Genomic DNA, 22671 nt, shown 5'->3' with positions numbered 1-22671 from the left:
ACAGCACAGACACAATTAGTTTATTCTTTGTTTTGAAATTTAGATTCAGTTTTAGCTTCTGGGCCTAATCAGAGTATCGTGGGAGTTGGATTGGATACCTTGGAAGAACAAGAAGAAAAAGAGATCTTCTTTGCCAAACTTGAACGAGAAGCTTCCTCTACTATTGATTATTCAAGATTAAATAAAGAGCTGGATTCCAATGATTCTGTATTACTAGCACCATTTGTACGGTAATCTAGAGGGAAGAAAAGTTGTGGACGGTATTAGTGGGCACATGTGACTTGGGTATCTGAATGCCATGACCACTGAGATTTTGTGGGACAAGATCCTGTACGATTTCAGTCAGTTTTTTGTTTGTTGTGGTTTGTTTGGTTTGGTTTGGTTTTTTGGAAGACAAGGACAGAATTGAGCTTAATAAATAAAGGAATAAGGTGAGAGCATGACTTGGTGATGAGTGGACATAGCTACACAGTCTTGTGTATAACTCAATAGTTAGAAGTCAATTTAACATTCTTAATTGTAAGGTGGAACTAAATGAAAAGTTAACAATTCATAATAACAAGGAAGTAGATCAGGAAAGATTCTGTGTCCCCTTAGACATGATGGTACAAATGAATCTAGAGGAAAGATACAAAATCTTCATAGACTAGAGCAATCCATTTATAATCAGTTACATGCAAATAAGTTCAAACATATGTGAGAGAAATGGATGAAGGGGCAGTTCAGGCTGCTGTTGCTAAAAATGCTGAGTGCAGAGGAAACTTCCAATATGAAAACAGTTGGAGAATCAGAATTCTGGAGAGTTTTAGGTAAGGACAATACTTTAACTTTACAGGAAAAGGGGAAAGAAAGGTTTGGTTTGGTTTGGTTTTTTTGTTAATGCAGAATAAGAAGGTCAGAACAGGAAGCAAACCTGATGATAAAAATTTGAGAAGCTAATCTAGGTGTTGGTGGGAATGCAGAAAGGGAGTGATTTTAAGAGTTAGACTGAAAATTTTAACTATGGACAGTTGTAAAAAATATTTTAATAATTGCTGACACCTTTCTTACCTATGATTTGATATGATGGACAAATTCAGGTTTTTAATTTTATTGCTAATTGTAAGAGGTATCAAAGTTTGGAATTAGAGAAAAAAACTTTATTTGCTGTTCAAGAAGAGAGTAAAATTTTCATTTTGTTTCTCAGAAATGAAAAAACTGAAAAAGGAGAAGAGGAATCCACACATGAAGAGAAATCTGGTAATACCATCTTTCTAAATCGTTGATTTGAAAATTCTTTTTTTTTTTTTTTTAACTGTGTGTACACTAAGAATTGTGAGACCCTCATTAAACAGAATAACAGAAATGAAAGCTGTGGATTAATGCTCGAGTTCAAATGCAAAGTCTTCAGAAAACATCACAGCAGGGTTTCAGAGGATAGCGTAGGATCTTCATGTTTGTAGTGGGATGTAATTTAAAGATCTGGAAAGAGGAAATTGTACTACAGTCTCATAGTTTGTTCTATTCTCTGTGTTGCCTTTGGAGCCAGTCAGAAAGCTTGACTCTTTCTGGAGTTCAGATTCACAAGGCAGTCCAGCATCCTCACTGAACTTTTTTGTTCTGAGTAATATGTAAACCAATTGACTTCTGTTCCCAGATCACCCTGACCATTGCAGGTAAAGCTTTTATTTATCTAAAAGCTAATGTAATTTTCATATTAATGATTTGCATTCATCTGTAGTTCTCACATCAGCCTTTTAGTCTGCCTTTGCATTATGACTGTGCAGCTGGTGTTCAGACAGAGGGTTTCGGGGGTTTGCTTTTGGTTTGTGGTTTTTTTGTTTTGAAGTGGATTTTTAATCTATTGTGACTGATGTCTAAATGGAAAACAGCAAAAAAAACCAAACCCCTAAGCAACCGTCAATCAAAAACTGAAGAAAAAATTACCCTGATGTTTAAAAACATGTTAAAGTTTGAGTTACTCCAGTGTCTTAACTGTCATCTGTATTTTTGTACTGACTTTTCATACCTGAGTTTAATCTCTGTAATCTGCAGTATTACTCTTACCTGATCCTTTTCCCAAATTTCCATGCTACGCTCCTGCCATCTTGCTTAGTAGTCTTTCACTTGTCATGTCTCTTTATTTCACTATTCATTGCCCACATATGATAGAGTGTATTCCTGTAATTTAATCAACAGATTGTATTTTCAAATTTATATATTTAGCTGAGCTTTTGAGAGGTCCTGTTGTCAGGCTTGAATTTCCCAAACATAAAGAGGCTGTATTTGTAAACCTTAATCGCAGGAAATCTTTCTCCTTGCAAGTTTGATTACTCTGTAGATTGCAAGAGATCATGGTAGTTGTAGCAGAAATGCTACAATTTGGTAGCCTTTTTCTGAACAAAACAGTTGAAATTACCTGATTGTTACGCTAAGTTTTATGAAAATGATATTGCTGATTTTTAGGAAAACAGTTTCTGTGGGATACCTGGAATGACCAATCTGTGCTATGCATGGTTTGGTTTAGTCTTTGTCAAACTGCTATTTCATGAAATAGCAAACAAAATAGTGGATAATCTGTGTGCAGGAATAGTATAAGCACTGTGTATGTCTCAAGTGAATATGAGAAAGCTATTTTCAGCTAATCAGACTTCTCATGGTCCAAAACCAAAGACAATGCTGAAATAGTGACTTTTCATAGAGTAGTTTTTATGTATGAGTTAGGCTGTGTGTCAGTTGTATGGGTGACAAAACACAGAAAGAACACATTATAAACCAGCGTTTTGCAATGCTTCTAGATTTGAGCATTACAAATAATGCAGACACTGAAGCCTGTAACCACAGGCTGTGGGGGAGATACAGGAATCAGAATTTGTGGAAGGATCTAGGTAACTGAAGGAAAAGCATTTAGCTTGCTTGTAAAATTCATTCTCTGACACACTTGTGTTTTTGAATAATGCTTGCTCTTGAGAGTGGCTGTTGGGCCACCAAAGCAGGTCAGAGGAATACAGATTCTGAGCCTAAAAACTGCTGGAGTTGTCAAAGTGGATGTACAGAGTACTTTGTCTACTAGGCAGGGAATTGCATCATTTCACCCCTAAGTGAGAGAAAGTGATTGAATCAAAGGGGTCAATTCAAGTACGCCTTGAGGAGACAGAGATAAAGTATATCTGATCATAAGACAAACTTCATTTGAATTTAGCGATATTATGTGTGACTTACTGTAGTTCTAGTACCACACCCAGTCTCAAAACTTTTCTCTTGCCTTTATGGAAGGAGTAATAGTGGCAGTAGCTGTTCTTGTCTGAGAGATTGGGGAAGAGGAAATAGCTTTCCCTTACTGCTTTATCTTCCTTGAATATTCATTCTATTTGATGTTTATTTTACTCTTCAGGCAGCTACAGTGAAGATTTTGAAGAAGAAACAGATGTTACTCCTGCCTTTAAAACTGAAGGAAGTCAGGTGAATCAAAACATCATGTCAGGAGTTCATTTAAGTCCTCAAGAACAGGTATAACTTACCAAATGTTTATATTACTTGCATGAATTATAAAAGCTCTGCAGTGTATAACTGTAAATATAGTAATATTTCATATTTATATTTTATATATATATCTCTCTAATATGTACTGTCTGAAGGAAACAAATATAGTGGTCCTGGGACTATATTGTTCTATTAAGTATGTACACTTTCCTGTGATAAATCACTGAAAGGATTCAGTTCTTCACCCGGTTTCCTGCTTACTCCTCCTTTGAATTAAGAACTGTGGATGGGAGTACACAAATGATGAGCTCAGGCTGGAGCCTCAGCCTCAGCATGGGTAGTGATTAATCTCTCTCGGAGCTATTAAGGTCGTGTCTACACCAGCAGGAGGCACAGACTGAGGGAAGTAGTTCTGTACAGAGAAACAGTTTGGACAGAGGACCCAAAATCTACACTGTATGAGCCCCCTGTTGACTAGCTTAGTCAGGTCTTTTGATGGGGAACACATGTGGCTGGGGCACATCAGGTGCATTCTCTGGTTTGTTTTTTTTATGGAAGGAGTCTATAGAGCACCACATGTTCATCTATAATAGATAAATGGGTTTTTTAAATTATTTTGAAGTAAGTTTATTAGAGTGGTATTTCTAATAAATGTTTGAAAAGAACAAATAGAATGGAAGTGTAATGTATTTACTGCTACGTTATTTTCTTTTCTCAAATTACAATATAAGAGAACCAGGAAGGTGCAAAAATATTTTTCCATTTATGCAGACTAGCATTTAGTTCCCAGTCACTTGATAGAGTACATGAAGTTGAGGACCTTCTGGCATCCTAAGAAGAGTTTTAGAGAAGTACATATTCTTGGAGCACCAAGAACTGCTTAGTTCTAAGTTCTAAGAACTGTTCTTAGGTTTTGGACCAACTTTTAAAGTTCATCCAGATATCCTCCCCCCCCCCCCCCCCCAGTTCAAAAAGTAATATTTTTTTTCTTTATTTTTGTTAGGAAGAAGCAAACACTGGCATGCTGGCTAAAGGTAAAATACAAACTTTGATCAGTAGGAGAATACTAAATGTAACTTTTTGAAACTTTCTTACCTGATTTTTACTGTTTTGATATTTTTCACCTGATTTTATTGTGTTCTACTGAAAGTCTGTTGGACTGAAATTATTAAAAATTAATCCATATGTTAGCACTTCAAAGTGATCATCAATGTAATTTTTTATTTTACTACATCTAGTCAGTACTCAGATTTTGAGGCTTGCAATCAGAGTTAATCAGCTTACCATTAATGGCATTAGAATAATCTATATAGCATTTTTTGCATGTTTAGTACATCAAGATAAGCTTTGGTGTACTTCTAATTCCAGCAGACAGAGTATAAATAAGAGAATTGTGTTTTCTTTAACATTCATTATCTTGGTTTTAGTTGTATTACTTGATTCACAAGATTCAACTACAGAACTTCAGAAGTCTGTTGAAACATCAGATGTAGCTCTAGGTGAACGTTATCTGCCTGAAGAAGTCAGTGGAATCGAAATGAATGAAGCAGGTAAGGGTTGCTTTAAAAAAACAAAACAAAAAAAACCCCCAAAAAGTGCACAACAACACCACCCAAACCCTGAAATCTTTAGTAGAATAGATGGCTCTGACGCCTTCATTTGTTCTTAGGTTATGAGTGAACATGAAACCCTTGGCTTTTAGTAACAAATCTTGACAGGAGGAGGAAGTATTTCTGAAAAAAAGTCATGTTTCTGCTAAAAAGACACCTTTTTATACTTGGTTATTGTAAAGTTGCTTTTGACATTGCAGTTTGATTTTTGAATACTCATCATAGCTAAAATTCTAAAATTTGGTTACTCATCATAGCTACAATTCTTCTTTGACAGCACTGAACACAATTATAAAATACATTCTCTTATCAAACTTTGTAAACAGTGTATGCCACTTATATCCAGAGTATGGCTCTGATGGCATCTGTTAAAATAGCTGTATCACATACGCTGTTAGTTTTAGTACTGATAAACTATTGAAGTGGGGGAGGGGGGTGGAGAGGCATGCAAACTGTAGATGAGACTATTTAGTATGTACTAATTAACTTGGCAACTGTTTATTTTTGTAGTAAACATGAGATTTTTAAATATTTTTTTCATAACTGAAATCACTGTTCTCACCACATAATAGACCAAGCTAGTAACTGAAACACAGGCTCCAGTGGAATGTTTCCCAAAACAGAAAATCCTGTAGTGTCTCTTATGAGCCTGCATTTTTCACAGGCACTTCCTATGGACAAACCACCAGTGACATTGAAGCGTTACACCAAGCATACCATCATATTGATCAGTCTTTGGGAGACACTGATGAGCAACACCCGCACAATTCTGCAATGGCAGTCTCGGAATGCTTAGTGCAAGGTCTTTCACAAAATAATGACATCTATTCAAAAAACATGTCAACTATTGAGTCAGGTAAATACCTCAAAGGCAGGCATGTATTGTACAAGCATGTAAAATGAGTGAACTAGTAATAGTATTAAAGTGAACTTTAATACTCCATTTATGAAACATTTTTAAATGTTGTCCTTTTTACAAATATTTTTTCTAAGTTTTTTGGGGGTTTGTTTTGTTTTGTTTTGTTTTTTTTCACTAATTAGATTTACCTACTGTGGAAGAATTGATGAAACCAATTAAAGGACATTCATGTAATATCAGAAGTTTTGATGTGGAGCCTGAAAGGTATTTATTTCAGAATGCATTTTAAGAATTGTAGTAACTTAAGTCCATTAACTATTTGTGAAAAACAGCTTACTAAATAACTTGTCTGTCTTTTTCCCTAATTCAATACTGAAATTTCATTATGTCTTGCACTGGCATTATGGCATTTGCAGTGAATTGTAAAATGAATATACAGGGTTAATTAGTTTAGACCAGGGATTCCCAAACTTTGAGTGATAAGCAGCAATGTTTGCCAAATCATTTGGAGGAGTGTTCCTCACTCTCGCAGCTGCCACAGCTAGGATCTCTGCTTTCGCAGTCTTCTGCTCTTTCCGCTCCCCCACACGTGGATTTCAACCCACATCCTATCCTAGCTCTCCAACCTCAATAATCTAAGATCAAATCCTCTTATTCTGCTTACTCTTGTGACTCTTACCTGTGCTCCATACTTCCTTCTGGTTTGCTCCAACTGTTGTGTCTAGAGCAGAAAACACAGGCCCTGGAACTATCAGAAATAGGTTATGCTTAGCAAATGAGTTTTGGGAGCTTATGGGATAGCTGCACCCAGCAGAAATTACTATTCATTGTTTTATTAGCATTAATTGCATGCTTGCGGGTGTTCATCTCGTAGCTGAGTTTGGTACCTCCACAAAAACAGTCACTGCTGGGAAATGGCTCTTGTTCCATAGCATGGGAGTGAGTCTGTATAACTAAATCTGCAAGGTTGTTCTTAAAAGGAACCCAGTGTCTCTTTCAAATTCAAGCAGTCTTTACAGCTGATACCTAAAGGAAAAATGGCCCACTTTTTCCAGAGTGATAGAAAAGCAAAGGGCAAAAGTCTTATTATATATGACTTTATTCCTTTCTCTTGTAGTCCTGTGAAACTGGTAGGCAGCACAGCAAATGACCTCATAAGCCAATCGCCCTTTAAAGAGCACCAGAATAATACCGTTTGGGAGACAAACTTATTTGAAAAATTTAACAGAGAAGAGAGCATCTCTCTGCAGACAGCTGTGAATGACGATAACTTTCAGAGGGTGACTGAGAAAGAAATTCAGACCAGTGAAGTACCGCCTGATGTACTAAGAGAAAAAATAGTACAAGACTCTCTGCTTTCGCAAGGCAGCAAAACTAAACAAGTAAGTAATATCAACCAGATTTTTATTATATGGAAATAATTTAAAATGTATATATTTTTAGACTGCCTGTCATTTGATTATGCTCTGATGTTTAGAAATTGAGAGACTGTTGCTGTCTTTCTTGAAACTCTGATGTTACCATTGCTATTGTTAGAGGTAGCCAAATCCAGTGGACTTTGGGACCAGCAGGATTCTTCCTGTCCTAGCCCAATATGTGCAAGGCTGCTGCGGTTCCATGTCCCCAGCTCAAGCTAGTAGCGAGTCTGAGCACATGTCTGCATTGGGGGAACATGTATAAACACACACAGGCTCAGAATAGAGAGCATACCTACAGAGAGGGTAGTTAGAAATACAGTTCAAAAAGAATATAGGAGAGACTGCAATGATCAATGTAGGGCTTAGTGAGAGAAATGTACTGACCAGCAACCTGGTCATGTCACCAGCTTCTTTAATCTTATTTTCCATCTGTTTCCCACACTTGTTCCTACTTGATCCACCTTAGTCTCTCCCTTTACCTAGTTTTTGTCCTTTCTTTAAACACCCTGTAAGTTTTGCGCATTCCCACAATCCTCTCAAAACGTTCCATAACAAGATTTACACAATCCCACATCTTCTCCCTGCATCCCCAAATTCTCTTCTCCTTGCATCCCCTAAATTAGCCCCACACTCCTTTAGGCAATCACCTCTTCTGTCTGCAAGGCATTGCAGGGGGAGAGGTGGTTTGGCTGATTCATCCTGGCGGGTTTCCCGCCAGGGCCAACAGGCTAAGCTTTCTCATTTGCTGGTCTTAGGAATTGTGTGCTCTGGTTTTGATGATCAAGTTTAGTAGGGTTTCTCTGCCTGCCACTGCTCCTCTCTTCATCACTGGGTTTCTATGCTCACTGTGATTAGCCTTTAGTTACGAGCTACCTGCTTTGGTAAGTTAAAGATCCTGTAATGTAATACAACTCCCCAGAACAATTAAATGGAGCCAGTACAAAATACTTGTACTACATATACTTCTGAAGTAGTAAAATTCTGCAAAATGAGATACTATTAATTTGGTTAAAAACAATGCTTCCCGCCACCCCAAGTCTTACAGCTGTATAATTCTGGTAACTGGTTCTATGTTCTTTTAGTAGTGAAAGCTACCTTCAGATTACACTAGAGCCTAAAACTTGTTTTAAACAAATGTGCTCTATCACAGGCTCTTCGGTCTTGTTCCTTGAAGAATGAAAGATCAGAATCAATGACAACTAAACCAATGTTATACAAGAATATCAGAGGTCCAGCACCTTTACATAAAAAGAAATCTTCATATGGTCCTCATGGGGTGGTTAGAAGTTCTGGGTATGGGAAACCCACTTCACTCTCAAAACAGTCTTTTCCAGTTAATGAAAAGAAAACACCAAAAGAAACTTTCAAAAAGACCAGTGTGAAAGCCAAAAGTCCTGCAGATAGACCAAGATCTAAAGGTAATTCTGTCGTAAGAAGTCTGAGTTTTAAGAGCCAGAGAGCTTTGCTGTTCATGTTTCACATTTAAAAAAGGAAAAGAAAAAAATTTTCAAAATGTTGTAGAAGAAATCTAAACCCAAACGCCATTAAGTTCTGAACTTTTTCTGTATCAGCAGTTGCTGGAAGAGAGACTTTTAAATAAAGCTTTGCACTGTAGTCTTGTTTCATTTCCAGTCATGTATACCACCACTATGTTTGAGACTTACCTATTGTTCACCAGTAGGACCAAAACAACAGAAAAAGCTGGTGTTCAAAAATACGTATCTACAAGTTACATTTTTCATTACAGTAAATGCAAAGATTTGCTGACACACTAACTTCTGTGAGTGATGCTGAGTTTCTGTTTTCAGCTGCTGCTTTTTATCTTTGCTTTCCTACAGTACAAAGAAAGCACTAAAAAGAAAGTCCTACTTTCTGTTCATGTCTCTTGTAACACTAAGGAAAGGAGAATACCTATGTAGTCCTTTGAAAGCTGAGTTTCAAATAAAGGACTGAACTTTTTTATTTTTGGGTGAAACCTGAAGAGTTTCATGAGATAATTCAGCCTAGCGTCTTTGCAGACGATGTTTGCTGTCTCTGAGGCATGGGAGAATAACTCTACAGATGCCCAGGTTTTAGCACATTTCTAGCATGTAATGCTTATAAAAGCCCTGCAAGTAGCGTTGGGAAAAGCAGTTTAGGACTATGTTGCCCATCTTAGGGAGATGTTTCAGTGGCAGCTGTCAAACTAACGGACCTTAGTTCCTCAGTGCATTGCTGTGGTGCTCCCTGGAGAAGAGGAGGGTGTACAGCTAGATGGAGGTGGTGAAGTGAATGACGAGTCCTGAGAAAATGAGGCCACTAGCCTCATTCAAACATGTTCTTCCTTCTCTAGCTATAGCCATTCTCCATAGCAATTTCAGGTGAATTCAGAAGTTAATCTCACCGGGATGCATTCCGCAGGGACCTCTAAACCTAGGAAGAGAATGGCATTGAATCAAACAGTCTCCTAATCATCAGTGCTAAGGGAGCACCTTTGTGGGGGGGATAGTGTGAGAAATGTAAAAAGTATTACATCTGGAAAATGATCATTGCCTGTTTGCTTTCATGTGTAACATTCCTAAGCAGGAGCTCTTAGCTTAAATTGCTATAGGCAGAAATAAAATGGCAGTTGTAGTACCTATCTGTATTTCAGAAGACTAAGATGTGAATAATTCCATGTTAATTACTCTCTAGGGGGAACTTCCGTGATTTTTAATTTCCAGTCAAGTTGCTATTTGATGCAACAAATAAATGTTGCATGTCTTTGTATGCTGTCTGCACTCTAAAGTCCATTTTGAAAATTGGTGTGTCTTATCTTCACCATAGCTTGAAATATGTTGTATTTCTGTATACTTAGATAACTGGCCACTTCTCGAGCAGAGAACTGAGGTTAACCTTGTTTCATGAAGGATTTATTATCCAGCTACTTGTTTCAGTTGTTCCCTTGGGGTTTGTTTTATCTTGTCATCAGTTTCTTACTTAAAAAATCTACAATGTTTTCCGTGATGTCTCATTGTTCTCAAGTTTCTATATTTAATTCAAAATTCAGGTTGTAGAATATTTAATTTATATGCCTAAGACGTGGATCACATGAACGGATTTTTTTGAAAGGACATTAAATTCTGAATTTAATTTTGTTCTATTTTACTTTCTGCCTAAATGAAGAAGCCTTATTTGCTACTAAGATAATAAGATCTGCAACAAATGAACCAACTTTGAAGGGAAGTATTAACAGAGTTATGTCTGGCCAATCAGTCGTTAATAATCTTGGACACCAGGCTGTGGATTATTGCAGGCAATATCAGCATGTAAGTAATAATCAGTGATGCTCCTAATTATAGTATGTACAACTTGGTTTGCAAGCCTTTTTTTTCAAGACTTTTAATAATTATCACAAGATTGGTAAATGCTGAAATATTGAATAAAGACTTTCCTTTAGTCAAATACTAGATTTTGCTTTTAAAATATGCAAGTATAATCATACTGCTTTTCAGTTGCTTGGATAATTCTATTGCTTGGGTGGTTCTATATACTTAAAGTTGGAACGCTTATTAATTTCTAAAAATTACTACTTTGTGGTAGAAAAGGGGAAAATTTTAAATAAAACTTACTTAAAAGTATTCTGTTTAGAATGTTAAATAGTACTACTGTTTGGGGGTTTTTTCTATTTGCATTGCATTGAATATTTAATAGTATCTTCTGACTTCTCCAAGATGACTGAATTGGCAGCACCATGACAGATTTTCCTTCTTCCTTATAAACTGTATAAAAATTTATTAATTGAATAGCTAAATCATTACTGCTTTTCAAAAAGTAAGATGCATAATAGAATAATTCTGGTAGCTGTGTAGTAGCTTTCATATGAGAGGTGTTTGTTTCTTGTTGGTTTTTGGCTTGTTTTCCTCATACCTATTTCAGAAATGCAGGATGTTTTGCTATTAGAATGTTGGGTTTTTTTCAAGTGCCTTATGTGGTTGCTGAGAACCATACAAGCCAGACAAGTTAAATAAAATTGATGAGCGGAATTTTGGTAAACAGTCAGCTCAGTGTAATGTTTCCCTGAATTTTTCTCTTCACTAGGATATATCATTTTCTCCTATCAAAAGTTGTGATAGAGAACTATATTTGCTAAAACGAGTACAAGTTGCAGAGGAGGACCTGAACACAGCTCGTGATTTGATTCAACAGCTAACCAGCACGGTTTCACAAAAAGAGAAAGAAATGGAGACAAAGATAGTAGAATTGAAAACACAGCATGAAAAAGAACTTTCTTGCTTGGGTCAGGAAAACTATGTTCTTCGGAGTAAGGTACTTATCATCTTGTATCCCATTACTATAGAATAGGAGAAATATTGCATCTGAAAATTAAATTAATGTTATTTTACATGAGTTGTTAATGAGCAGAAAATCCAGATTTACACACACACTGCTAGTTTGTAAATGCATACCCACTGTTACATTTATTGCTTATAAGACATGATCTTTTTTTTTTTTTCTACAGAGATAAACTATGTTATCCTGAGTTCCTTTAGTTTGCTATTTTGAGAGTTCTGCAGCAGGTTTTTTGCAAAGATTTAACTCTTATGTTTAAAAAAAAAAAAGAGAGAGAGGTTAACAGATACCACTTGTTATAGATAAGTACTATATATTGAGATATTGTTTATTTTTTTGATGCATTTTTCAATGTTGTGTTTTGTCTATATGGCATATTCCTAGGGTTATTCCACTATACCCTCCTGTCTAGATACGTAAGAACGGAAGGGGGAGGGTAAAACTTTAACTTTTCCCAAACATTTTATACTTTGTTCCTGTTTTGTAATGCTTCTGTAAAACTCCAATAATAAGCAGACCAATGAGCCAATCTTTCATATCTTAATGAAAAGATTGACCTATTTATATCATAAAAGTGTAGTCGTGTAGAGAATTCCATATTGCTAGCAAAACTTTCTTATTAATTGTGTGTCTTTTTCTTTCTGAAAGTTAAGAAGTATGGAAGAGCTGACTCAAGAGAAGAGATGGACTCATCATATGGCAACAGTTCCTGTCACTGAAGAAAAACTGGCACAAATACAAAAAGAAATTGAAGATCAAGAGGTCATTATTCAAGGTTATCAACAGGTATACCACACAGCATATTGAGCTGTGTTCTAGCCAGTTTCAGAAACAAAATTGTTTAATGGCTACTACTTTTCTGTTGAAAACAGTTATCTTGCTATGTAAAAAGTGGATGAAATTTAGGTGTGAATGGCAAACATGTATTGCACGTTTAAAAAGTATTTCACACATATCTGGTTTGGGCTAAGTTTTTCCGCGATTCCATGTAACTGTTCTAAATGGTAAAAATATGCTGACTTGTTGGTTGAGACCTGGGAAAACACTTTATGGCCAATAAAGAACAACAAACTTGTTGCCCCAAATGTAGTAGAAAACTAGTACTTTTAAGCAAAACTAGAAATCTGGAGGGTTCTGTTTTTAAGACATTTTTCACAGGATCTGAGCAGCTGATTTCAAGCAGCTGATTTCACAGGATCTGAGCAGCTGATTTCATATTAGTGTGCCTGATTTTTATTACTTAGTCAAGTGTAGAAATAGATAATGCAAGCTTAATAATCCTTTTGAATGCTTGCAGCTGTAAAATCAAGTACATTAGTTTAACCAGCTTCCAGATGGTGCTCAGCAGCATTTCTTGGTATAGCCACAATGTCTTGCCAGTATGGCTGTGAGCATCCCAAATCAGTGATGGTTTGTGTCCACAGGATTGGAGCATGGGCAGGCTGAGCTCTGATCTATCGGCACCCATCCATGTATGTGCTTTTAGAATATAGTTGGGATAGCTTTGCAGAGGAACTGGCCTAGGTTCTCCAGAGTGAACAGACACTTGGACAAGATTGTAGAGGTCACTGTATACTACTTTAGGATAAAGGTAATGAAAGTAGATATCCATTTTAGAAACTTAGTAATAAAACATTTAGTGTTTGCTTCCACTGTTTCACTAGGCAAACTATGCAAGTCACAGACAATTGTTTTTGAACTGGATAAAACAGTAATTTATGAACATTCTTTAACTTTGTCTGTCTCATCTTAGGAAAATGAGAGGTTATACAAACAAATGAAAGAGCTACAAATCCAAAACAAAAAAAATGAGGAACGAATGTTTAAGGAGAATCAGTGTTTAATGTCTGAATTAATAGCCCTAAGGTAGGCTCATTTAAACATCTGACCTAAAATCTCTGGAGTTTTCAGCTGTGTTTATTATATTATTTATGAAGAATCACTGCAGAGTCTGTCAGGTGCATGTTTTCCAGTGTTTCTCAGGTTTGTGGTTTTCTTTTTTTTTTTTTTTTTGAGAATTGATTTATATTGATTATGGGCACTTAATTCTTAGTCTTCTTGCTGATGTTGCAGACCTGTGGGAAGGATAGAGTCTTCCACTTGGGGAATATTTCAATGCTAAAATTCAAATACTCTTATTCATATCAGAATGTGCAGTATGTATACTACACTTGTTCTGGTATTATGGCTCTGCTCATGTGTCAAAATGTTTTGATACTGTTTTAAGATACACAGTAGATCAGGGGCCACAAGAGATCCTGGTAGTGGAGGAACCATTATATTCACTGCACTGTAGGTCCTGTAAGATTTGCATCCTGTGCTAGTAATGAGGAAAAAAACTAGCAACTGTGCGTACTCCTAATTTACAAATTTTGCTTGGGAGAGGCCCATAGATGAGTTCTACTGATGCAGAGTAGGTTTTGTTTCCCTCCCTTGTGTAGTCCCAACAAACAAGTTTGTGAGAGGTGAGAAGATTTCATCTTACAGGTGAAATTTTTTGGTATAAAGAAGTACTCCATAATTGCTTCTTTCTTTATTTTGAGCCTACACAGATTGACTCTGTGGTACCATTTATGGGGGGTGGTGGTGTTTGTTTTTTCGTACACCACTGTTAGTATTCCAAGTCAAGTTAGTATGCCAAGTCATTGCATAACTGTTTTTGCTGTTGCCGTTTAGAGAAAAGATAGAGAAGACTAATATCCAGTCACAAATCATACAGGATTCTGAACCAGCCAGAAATCAGAGTTTCACAGAATTGATTTCAGAGCTTCGAGCAGCACAGGTAGGTATATACCAAGCCTGTTTTTCATTTGTTCTTACAAAAATGCATAACCATCCATATTGTAGACTAATAATGTAAATTAAGTAGTGGAGCATGCTAATCTTCTACAGCGTTAATTATTTGCCACACTTGTATATCACAAATGTCTCATCAAATGAACTTTCAGAAGTAATCCCCTAAGACATAGATTGACTGAAAGAAGTGCAGTGTTGCCATGTTTACTGGCAATTCTGAAATATCTTGAGAGCTTGCAGAAAGTAGTGATACCTCTATAGCTTTCCTACATAAGACAAATCCAGAAGAGAATTTATCCCTGCTCTATCCCAAGTAAGTTCTAGAAAAGAACTTCAGAGTGAAAAGAATTGTTTGTTATTCACTCATGTAACTTTTTTGTAGTCCTACGGATGCTTGTGTTTTTGAGGGAGGATGTTTAGTAAGCTTCATGTTAAAATCAAAAGTTTTCAGGAAATTCTGTTTTTCTGCTTACTGCAAGTGGGGACTCTTCTGGTACATACTTCCTCTGGTATTTAGACCAGAAATTAAAAGCTGCTTCTTCCATTTTTGTTTTGTTTTTTTAAAAAAAAAAAAAACACACAAAAAAACCCCCAAAAAACTGGTTAGATAGGTGATAAGAGGATCCAGATCCAGTGAGCTTGAGGACCAGTGGAGGTGTTCCTGGTCTGATAGAGCTGACTTCGAGCTCTTAAGACTCCAAGGGCTCCCCTAGTTGCCACCTCCCAGGTGCTGCTACTACACTTCCCTGTCCTTAGGTCCAGCCTGTAATGAGACTGAACACAAGATCCAAAGATGGAGAGAGACACACAGACAACACTGACACGGTCAGACACACAGATAATACAGAGAGCAGTGCCTTTGCTCACACCACAGAAATACAAACAGTACTCTTGGATAAAACACGAGGAGCACATATGGACTGATCCTGTTCAGCAGATCGATAGGAGTTCACCAGCAGTAACACACGTACATGCGCATGCTGGCCATTGCTGGCCCTAGACGCTTGGTCTATTTACTGTCTGGCCCCAAAATCTCAGCCCCCTGCCACCCCTCCTCCCCCAGTTGCTGCTCCCTGTATCCATGGATCCCTAGGACCAAGGACCTCCATCTCCAGAGGCTGGCACTGAGACCTTTCGTCCTCCTTTGTCTTGAAGCTTGCTAGTGATCACACACAAACAAACAGAACAGAGTGCATGCAAAAAATGTTGAGAAATAGAATGTAGTAAGATGAACTGTTGGACAATACATCTGTCCATTTAAGCTACAGTCTTAAGTCTTAGAAATCAGTAAAGCCATTTTCTTTACTGACCATCTCAAAAGGCAGATGTTTTAAGACAGTTATGTAAGACTTATTGAAAAAAAAAATGGGTTTTTTTATGTTTAGCTTAAGTTTTCCCAGGCTTTCCTATAGCAAGGCCTGAGAATGATATCAAAACTAGAAAACCTCATTGCTACTGTGGTCTGATGCAACTGTTGTGATATAATCATTTTATGGTGAAAAAGTGTGTTCAGGTTTTTTGTATGCCAATGGGTGTTTAGTTTTTCCTGTCTTACTGTTTTCTCTAAAACTCAGAAGGAAGAAACTAAGTTACAAGAAGAGATAAGACGTCTCAAACAAGATAAGCAAGCTCTTGAGGTAGACTTGGGACAAGCAAAGAAGGAGAGAGATTTAGCAAAAGTCCAGATTGCATCCACATTAGGTAAAGCACCTTCATTTTGTTGAATAATTTTGCCTAGTCTGTGCTTCACTAAATAAATATGTAACTAAAACTTGTTTCTTATTAAAATGTTACTTAGTCAAATGCATCTAGACCATTTCCAAATATTGTCTAAACTTCTCATAATAGTATACAGTGAAGGACATGCTACAGTACCTTTGGCACTCTATTAGAAAGCCTTTTCTTGTATCCAGCCAAACCCTTTGTTGTTGCCTGTTGAGTTTGATTTCTTGCTCATCTTCCACTGGGCACGGAAAACAGACGATTCCATTTATATGACAACTCTGTTCATAAGAAAAGATTTACTATGTTGCATCTTAGTCTCCTGTTTAGATCTTGCCCATTTTTTACCTATAATTTATGCCTTGTGACTTTTTTTTCAACATTCTTATCAGAACTCTTTACAATTTGACTTTCGCTTTCTTAATGAGAGGGCCAGAAACTGGACTCTTGCACTTCCCATATCAGGCATCACAAGTGCTAAGAGCTGTAACATTTACCTCCATGTCTCCTCAAAATGCTTGATCCCTAAACGGGAGGAGTGTGGTCAATACATATCTAAGCATGTATTCTATATTGTCATCCATGTTGTTACTGAAAACTTGTTTACTAGAACATGATCAAGAATAGATTCCCCCTGGGATTCTGTTTTAAATACTTTCCATGGTAAATTGTGAACCATTGAGTATTACTATGTATGAGAGAAAAAAGGTGGTGGTTTTGTTGGTTTGGTTTTTTTTTCAAATACAGTTGCATTTAAAATCCTAATTAGGGTCTGGTTTTAAAACTTTACTGCAGTAACAGGATTGTCAAAAGAGTGAATGTATGAAATGTGCTGAGAAGGATAGTGTTTTTAAGACTAATTACTTATTCAATACACAATTACTAATAAAACAATACTAAGGATGTTTTATACTTGTAGGTGAGAAGTCTTATGAAGTTAAAGTTATGGAAGAATCATACAAACAGGAAATTACTCATTTAAAAAGACGACTTCAGTGGTATGCAGAAAATCAAGATCTTCTGGATAAAGATGCAGCCTGTCTTAAAGATGCAAGAGAAGAAATTGAGAAACTAAAATTAGAGGTGATAATAGCTAGCTTTATCTAAGAAGCTGGAACTTAATTTATCTTTTCTAGTGATGGGTATAATGTAATTCTGTCCTTCATAATACTCCCTTTTTTTTCAAGCAAACACATGTAAACTCTTTATAACCTTTAAATCAAATGTGGGTCTTTATATGCAAAATTGATATTACTGCATATGCAGTGAAAGTTGCAAGTGCAGAACGCTTAAAACCTGGTTTTGCTTCTATTGGACATCTTCATGATGCTTTTGGAAACAAAAGTAATGTGTTTCCTTAAAACCTGCAAATTTCTTGACTAAGAAAAGAATGTCCATTGTTACATTAACAACTTGGAATATCCCTCTTGTCATTCTCTTTTCGTCCTTTTTACTCCATGGTAGCATAGGCAACGCTTATTTTTTCTCTTAAGTACTGGTTCTAAATTCTTTCTTAGAAAAATTCTCTGGTTGTTGTAGTAGGGAGGAAAAAGACAAAACACTCGAAATATAAAGCAAGCAAAACTAATACATGAATCTTGAATAGTTCTGAGAATTGCATTGCCTGCTTGTCAGTAGATTTGACTTAGGATTCACAGAAATAAAGCATTTTACAGGTGATAAAATATAATTGATCTTGGAAATTTTTCATGGTGTTTTATTAGAGAGATCACAGATAAAAGGAGGTGCTTCCGAAGGAGCAGCCAGGGAAGGAGATCCCTTAAACACCACCATATCAAACTTTGATCAACATATCATTGCTGTGAAAGGAAATATTTTTATTTGCATTTTCTCCAGGAGGGACTGGTGTTTGAAAACAATGAAGAGCTTTGTCTTCATAGAAAAAAATCAAATCAGTCAAACTATGCTGGCATAAAAACATTACTTATGCTAACATTGCCAATGTGAGAGAGAAATCAAGATAGGAATACTTCCAACTATACAGGGTGTAATATCCCTGTACAGTGATCATAGTGGCTGATAAAGGTAGGAAATTCAATTTTAGATTAAAGCTTTGAGTCTTTGTGGCCAGACTTTATGGGAGTGTAGGAGCACTAGCTATCCAGTTCTTTCCCCTGATCCTGAGAGTCAGCATTTATTTAGGCACAACATAATGTTGCTTTTTGGCTGTTTCTGTATCTCATCATGGAGCATAGCCTTGCAAATCACAAACTATTTCCTTAACTCACCCTGAATTAATGTAATGCACTGTAGTACTTTATATTATAGCTTATTAACCAAGCCTGCATACTGGAGGTATGGGAGAAAGAAGCAGGTTTACTGGTCTGAAGACAAGAATGTCCCAGAGCTGAAGTTCTCTTCTAGATTTCCATAGCTAGTTTCAGCTCCTTTTATCTTAAGTGGCTTGAAAAAGCTTTAACGTAATTTAAGAACCTGAAGAATCAGTTAGTACAGAAATTACTATTACCAGTTTTTAAGTTGCAGAATACTTGCATTATATTGTGCATGTTTGAAATGCTTACTTTTGTACTACAGAACAATGTCTCTGCATATATATTTCAATTTATTTTCTCATCAATTGGGTAGGTTGAGAAGCTCAGAACTGAAGCTGGAGATCAGTGTGTGCAACAGAAGAAACGTTTGCGAGACAGAGCAGCAGACGCTAAAAGAATTCAGGATCTTGAGCGACAAGTATGCAATAATAGAACTGTGTTTTGCTTAACCTTTATTTCAGATAAGGTCTCTTACAACACTTACCAGCCCTTTCATAAGGATACAGTATTGAATGAAGCCCTATGATAAAGTAACTTGTGCTATGGAACACTCTTAACACAAAAAGCTGCAATTACTTACTTACAAAGGGCTCTTCTGCTACTCTGTTCTAATAAGCTATTTACTGATACCCCTTTTAAAATCCTTTAACATTAACATACTGTTTAGAGTTTCTTGGAAAGGGGCAAGAGGGAAAAAGCACCCACAAGCTTGCTGTTTATCTTCTAAGACTCCTGACTATGTTCAGTAACCCCTTAACATTATGACCAATTTCAACCAAGTCGATTCAAGAGTAGGGGTTTAAACTTTATTGGATTCCTACAAGATTCATGAAAACTGGGGGAGTAGAGATCTTAAAATCCGTTTCCACTGAAGAAAAGTCAGGTGGAAGTGGGCCTTTCTGAATTTTAGGAAATGGCAGCTGCATTTGGTAGGGATGTGGGACAAATGGGAAAGACCCTCTGCAGTATTCTAATGTGAAGAATATCTTATCCATAGATAAGACGGGCTTGTTATTAGTCTGGCATGCAAGGTGTTAGTTTTATTTTATTGCAGACTCCAAAATAGAAGGCATATAATCTGTTACTGGGAGAATAACTTCAACACCATTACGAAATATCTCTGTAACAGTTGGAAAAGTAGAACGTGAATGTAAGTCCAGAAAAAAAGCAAATACTTTAACAGCATTAAGAGCCACATACAACTTAAATGCTAAGAAAGTAAATAAAAGGTCCATTTGGCATAAGACAATCTGAAGACCAGAGCAATATTTTAAGATGATGTCTAAGTCAATCAGTAAGAGATTATGAGTCTTGCTTTTCTGTAGACAATAACATAAATGTAAACAATGTAAAAATTTCTCAACATATGCATCTCTAGTTTTCATTCTTCACCCAGCTTAAGTGCATGACATTTGCTAACATTCTGTCAATTATTTCAGCTCACTTTTTTCATTAGGACTTTATTCTTTTTGACTTCTGACTTAATATTCTTTTTGACAGATCAGAGAAATGGAAGGAATTCTAAAAAGAAGGTATCCAAATTCTTTGCCTGCTTTGATTTATGCTGCTGCTGCTGCTGAGAAAACTAATGATCTTTCAGCTAAAACAAACACAGTTGACTTTTTGGAGAGAAGAATAAAAAAGTTAGAAACAGAACTTGAAGGTAAAGATGATGAAGCTAAAAAAAGTCTCCGTGCGATGGAACAACAATTTCAAAAAATAAAGGTAAAAGTTGGAGGCTAGTTGAGTAGTCTACTCCGCAAGTAAAAGTCACAAGGTTACTGGGGTCTAACACAGAGCGGTGGTGAAAACTGAAGGCAAAGACCACATTCAAGGGAAAAAATATTCAAAGAATTTATAACCAGAATTTCAGCACCTCAGCTAAAAAGGTGCTATTTAGCTTCAGCACCTAAGATAAAAAGAGCATTGAAATTGTTATAGTAGTATTGAAACTGAGAGGACAAGTTCTTGAGGCATAATAATTTAATTCTTACAGTTAAGGTAAGTAGGTTTCATCCTGTGGCTCAGAATAGCTGCGTACCTAATTCCTTGCTGTACCAAAGGCTGTGGTTTCAAAGGTCTGCTGACTGAGCATTTCTGCAGGGAACGTCTGGGAACACTAAACATTCTATCCAAAAATTACACAATAGCAAGTCTTAAGACTTGTGTTAGGAAGCATGGGAGTCTGGCATTTTACTTCAAGGAAAAGGTGAACTGCACAGGTGCTTAATGAGCAGAAAGGGAAAGCATTGGCCAGTTGTTCCTCCTTTTCTCCATGTGAATAACTCATCATGCTTTCCTCAGAGGCTATCCAGGCTATTAAGAATTTTTTTCCTCAGCTCATTAGAAAGAAAGATTCTATGTCTCTCTGAATTCATACTTCTATATTCATACTTATAAATAAATAAAAATAAAAACCTGTCCTGTTAAAATGTAAGATGTCTTTAAAAACGTGAAGTACAATTTTGAGGCATACAACAGTAATGTTTGCAAACTGACACATGGCAAATACATAATGACAGATTTTTTAAAAAATTAGAGTCCTTGCCATATTAAAATAGGATGTTACTTTTCCTGTCCGAGTTGGTAACATCTGAAGATAACTCAATTACATAAAAATGAAATAGTTTCTTTCAGTTTAATTTTCTTTCCCGTAGTTACTGCATTCACTGTGAGCAGAGGATTGCTTTGTAGTAAATGTTTTGAGCAATTCTGTTTTACAGCAGACTTAAGTTTGCTTCACATAATTTCTTCACTCACTAATTTCTGAACTGATTGAGTAGTGTTGTTAGTAGTACTGGTGTGTATCCTGTCTTGTGAAATGTTGCTTCAGATGTGCAGTAACTTTAAAGAATAATAGGAAGAGCTAATAATAAAAGTACACTTGAGGAAACTGCTTTTTCTTCCCCTCCTCCCACTCCCCTCCCTTAGATACAGTATGAGCAAAGACTTATAGAGCTTGAGCAACTACTTGCCTACAAATTTATGAGTGAATCACCAAAACTGAATGGTGATAAAGCCACTTCTACAGAACTTGAACAGGAGCTTCAGAATCTAAAGAAGACCCATCAGATCACCGTTAAAAACCTCCAGACAGAAATTGAAAACCTTAAAAGTCAAAATTCCCAATTAAAACTCAGAAGTAAAAAGGATAATAAAGACTTAGAGTCCACAGACTCTCAAATGAAACAAGGTAACACAAAAGACAGACTGTTAAAACTAAATGAAGAACTGGTCACCAAAAATAGAGAAATACAAGACCTTACAAAAACTGTAGAGAAACTTCAAAAAGAAAGGATGGTGATGTTGTCTGATAATAATTTGAGAAACAAAACCGATAATAAGGAAAACTCTGCAGACATCTTGAAAAATAATACCTCAGCAACAGATAAAAGGAATTCCAGCAACAGTGAACCCTTTCTAAGCATTTTCAACAATGACAAAATATACCAGCCACATACCTTTTCTGATTCTAATCTCTCGGAAGTTCTGCAAGAAAATGCACAGCTGAAAGAGGAGCTAGAAAGATTGTCTCTAGAAATGAACCAGCAGAGGGTGAAGTCTCAAGCAACGCTGGCTTATTCTGAAAATAATGTACGAAGGTAAATGCTCAATGTGTTCCTTTAAAACCTTGTTAAAGTGTTGGCTGATACAGGATTGAAGTGACACATTAACACATCAACCATGTGTGAAGCTAGCTTATACTTGGCCAATGTTCTCTGTAAATTTCATTTTTAATGTTTGTTTTCGGTTTGGGGGGTTTTTTTGAGTTTTTTGGTTGGTGGGGTTTTTTTAGAGCAGTGCACTATCATGAGTCTTTCTACAGGCAAACCTATATTAATCCTTCTTATTAATGCTAGAATTCGTCATGGTTTTAAATAAAAAGATCTCGGTATAAATAATTGCATTTTAGATGCTTTGTATTTGTGTTGTATAGCAATATTTGGTAAACATACTTTCCTTCAAACTGGGGTATGCTTTCAGTGGGATTTACTTGACCAACTGTAGAAACTTTACACTTCACCTAGTCTCCCTTAGATCCCTTCGTAGTCAAAGTAGAGGAAATCGGCATATTTAGATTGCAACACATTCTGTTCTAAAATAGATATGTGAAATAGGACAGCTGAATTACAATTTAAAAGCACCTATTCTCTCTCCTTTTTTTTAAATAAAAGGAGCCAAAAAAGGTGACTGGCTGA

The 22671-nt window shown here is 36.3% G+C and overlaps 1 protein-coding gene across 17 annotated transcripts in view; it reads left to right on the top strand.

Annotated features, from left to right (window-relative positions):
• Positions 1-22671, top strand: part of CEP162 (centrosomal protein 162) — a 76886-nt gene that overhangs the window by 15681 nt on the left and 38534 nt on the right. For 16 of the 17 annotated variants that reach the window (XR_012041387.1, XR_012041393.1, XR_012041392.1 and 13 more), the window contains 19 exons: positions 44-230; positions 1187-1239; positions 3374-3489; positions 4466-4496; positions 4890-5012; positions 5737-5928; positions 6114-6195; positions 7049-7313; positions 8500-8767; positions 10494-10636; positions 11409-11636; positions 12309-12446; positions 13414-13526; positions 14337-14442; positions 16031-16157; positions 17098-17261; positions 18786-18890; positions 19973-20197; positions 21404-22074. Coding sequence is in view for 1 of the 17 variants with exons in the window: in XM_072855393.1 (XP_072711494.1) it covers positions 44-230; positions 1187-1239; positions 3374-3489; positions 4466-4496; positions 4890-5012; positions 5737-5928; positions 6114-6195; positions 7049-7313; positions 8500-8767; positions 10494-10636; positions 11409-11636; positions 12309-12446; positions 13414-13526; positions 14337-14442; positions 16031-16157; positions 17098-17261; positions 18786-18890; positions 19973-20197; positions 21404-22074 (3337 nt within the window). In the remaining 16 variants the exon portion in view is untranslated. The remainder of the gene's footprint in view (positions 1-43; positions 231-1186; positions 1240-3373; positions 3490-4465; positions 4497-4889; positions 5013-5736; positions 5929-6113; positions 6196-7048; positions 7314-8499; positions 8768-10493; positions 10637-11408; positions 11637-12308; positions 12447-13413; positions 13527-14336; positions 14443-16030; positions 16158-17097; positions 17262-18785; positions 18891-19972; positions 20198-21403; positions 22075-22671) is intronic. The other variant, XR_012041398.1, reaches the window with a different exon arrangement.

Source organism: Ciconia boyciana, chromosome 3 (assembly GCF_034638445.1).
Source record: "Ciconia boyciana chromosome 3, ASM3463844v1, whole genome shotgun sequence".
Lineage (NCBI taxonomy): Eukaryota > Metazoa > Chordata > Aves > Ciconiiformes > Ciconiidae > Ciconia > Ciconia boyciana.
This window is presented reverse-complemented; position numbering and strand designations above follow the sequence as displayed.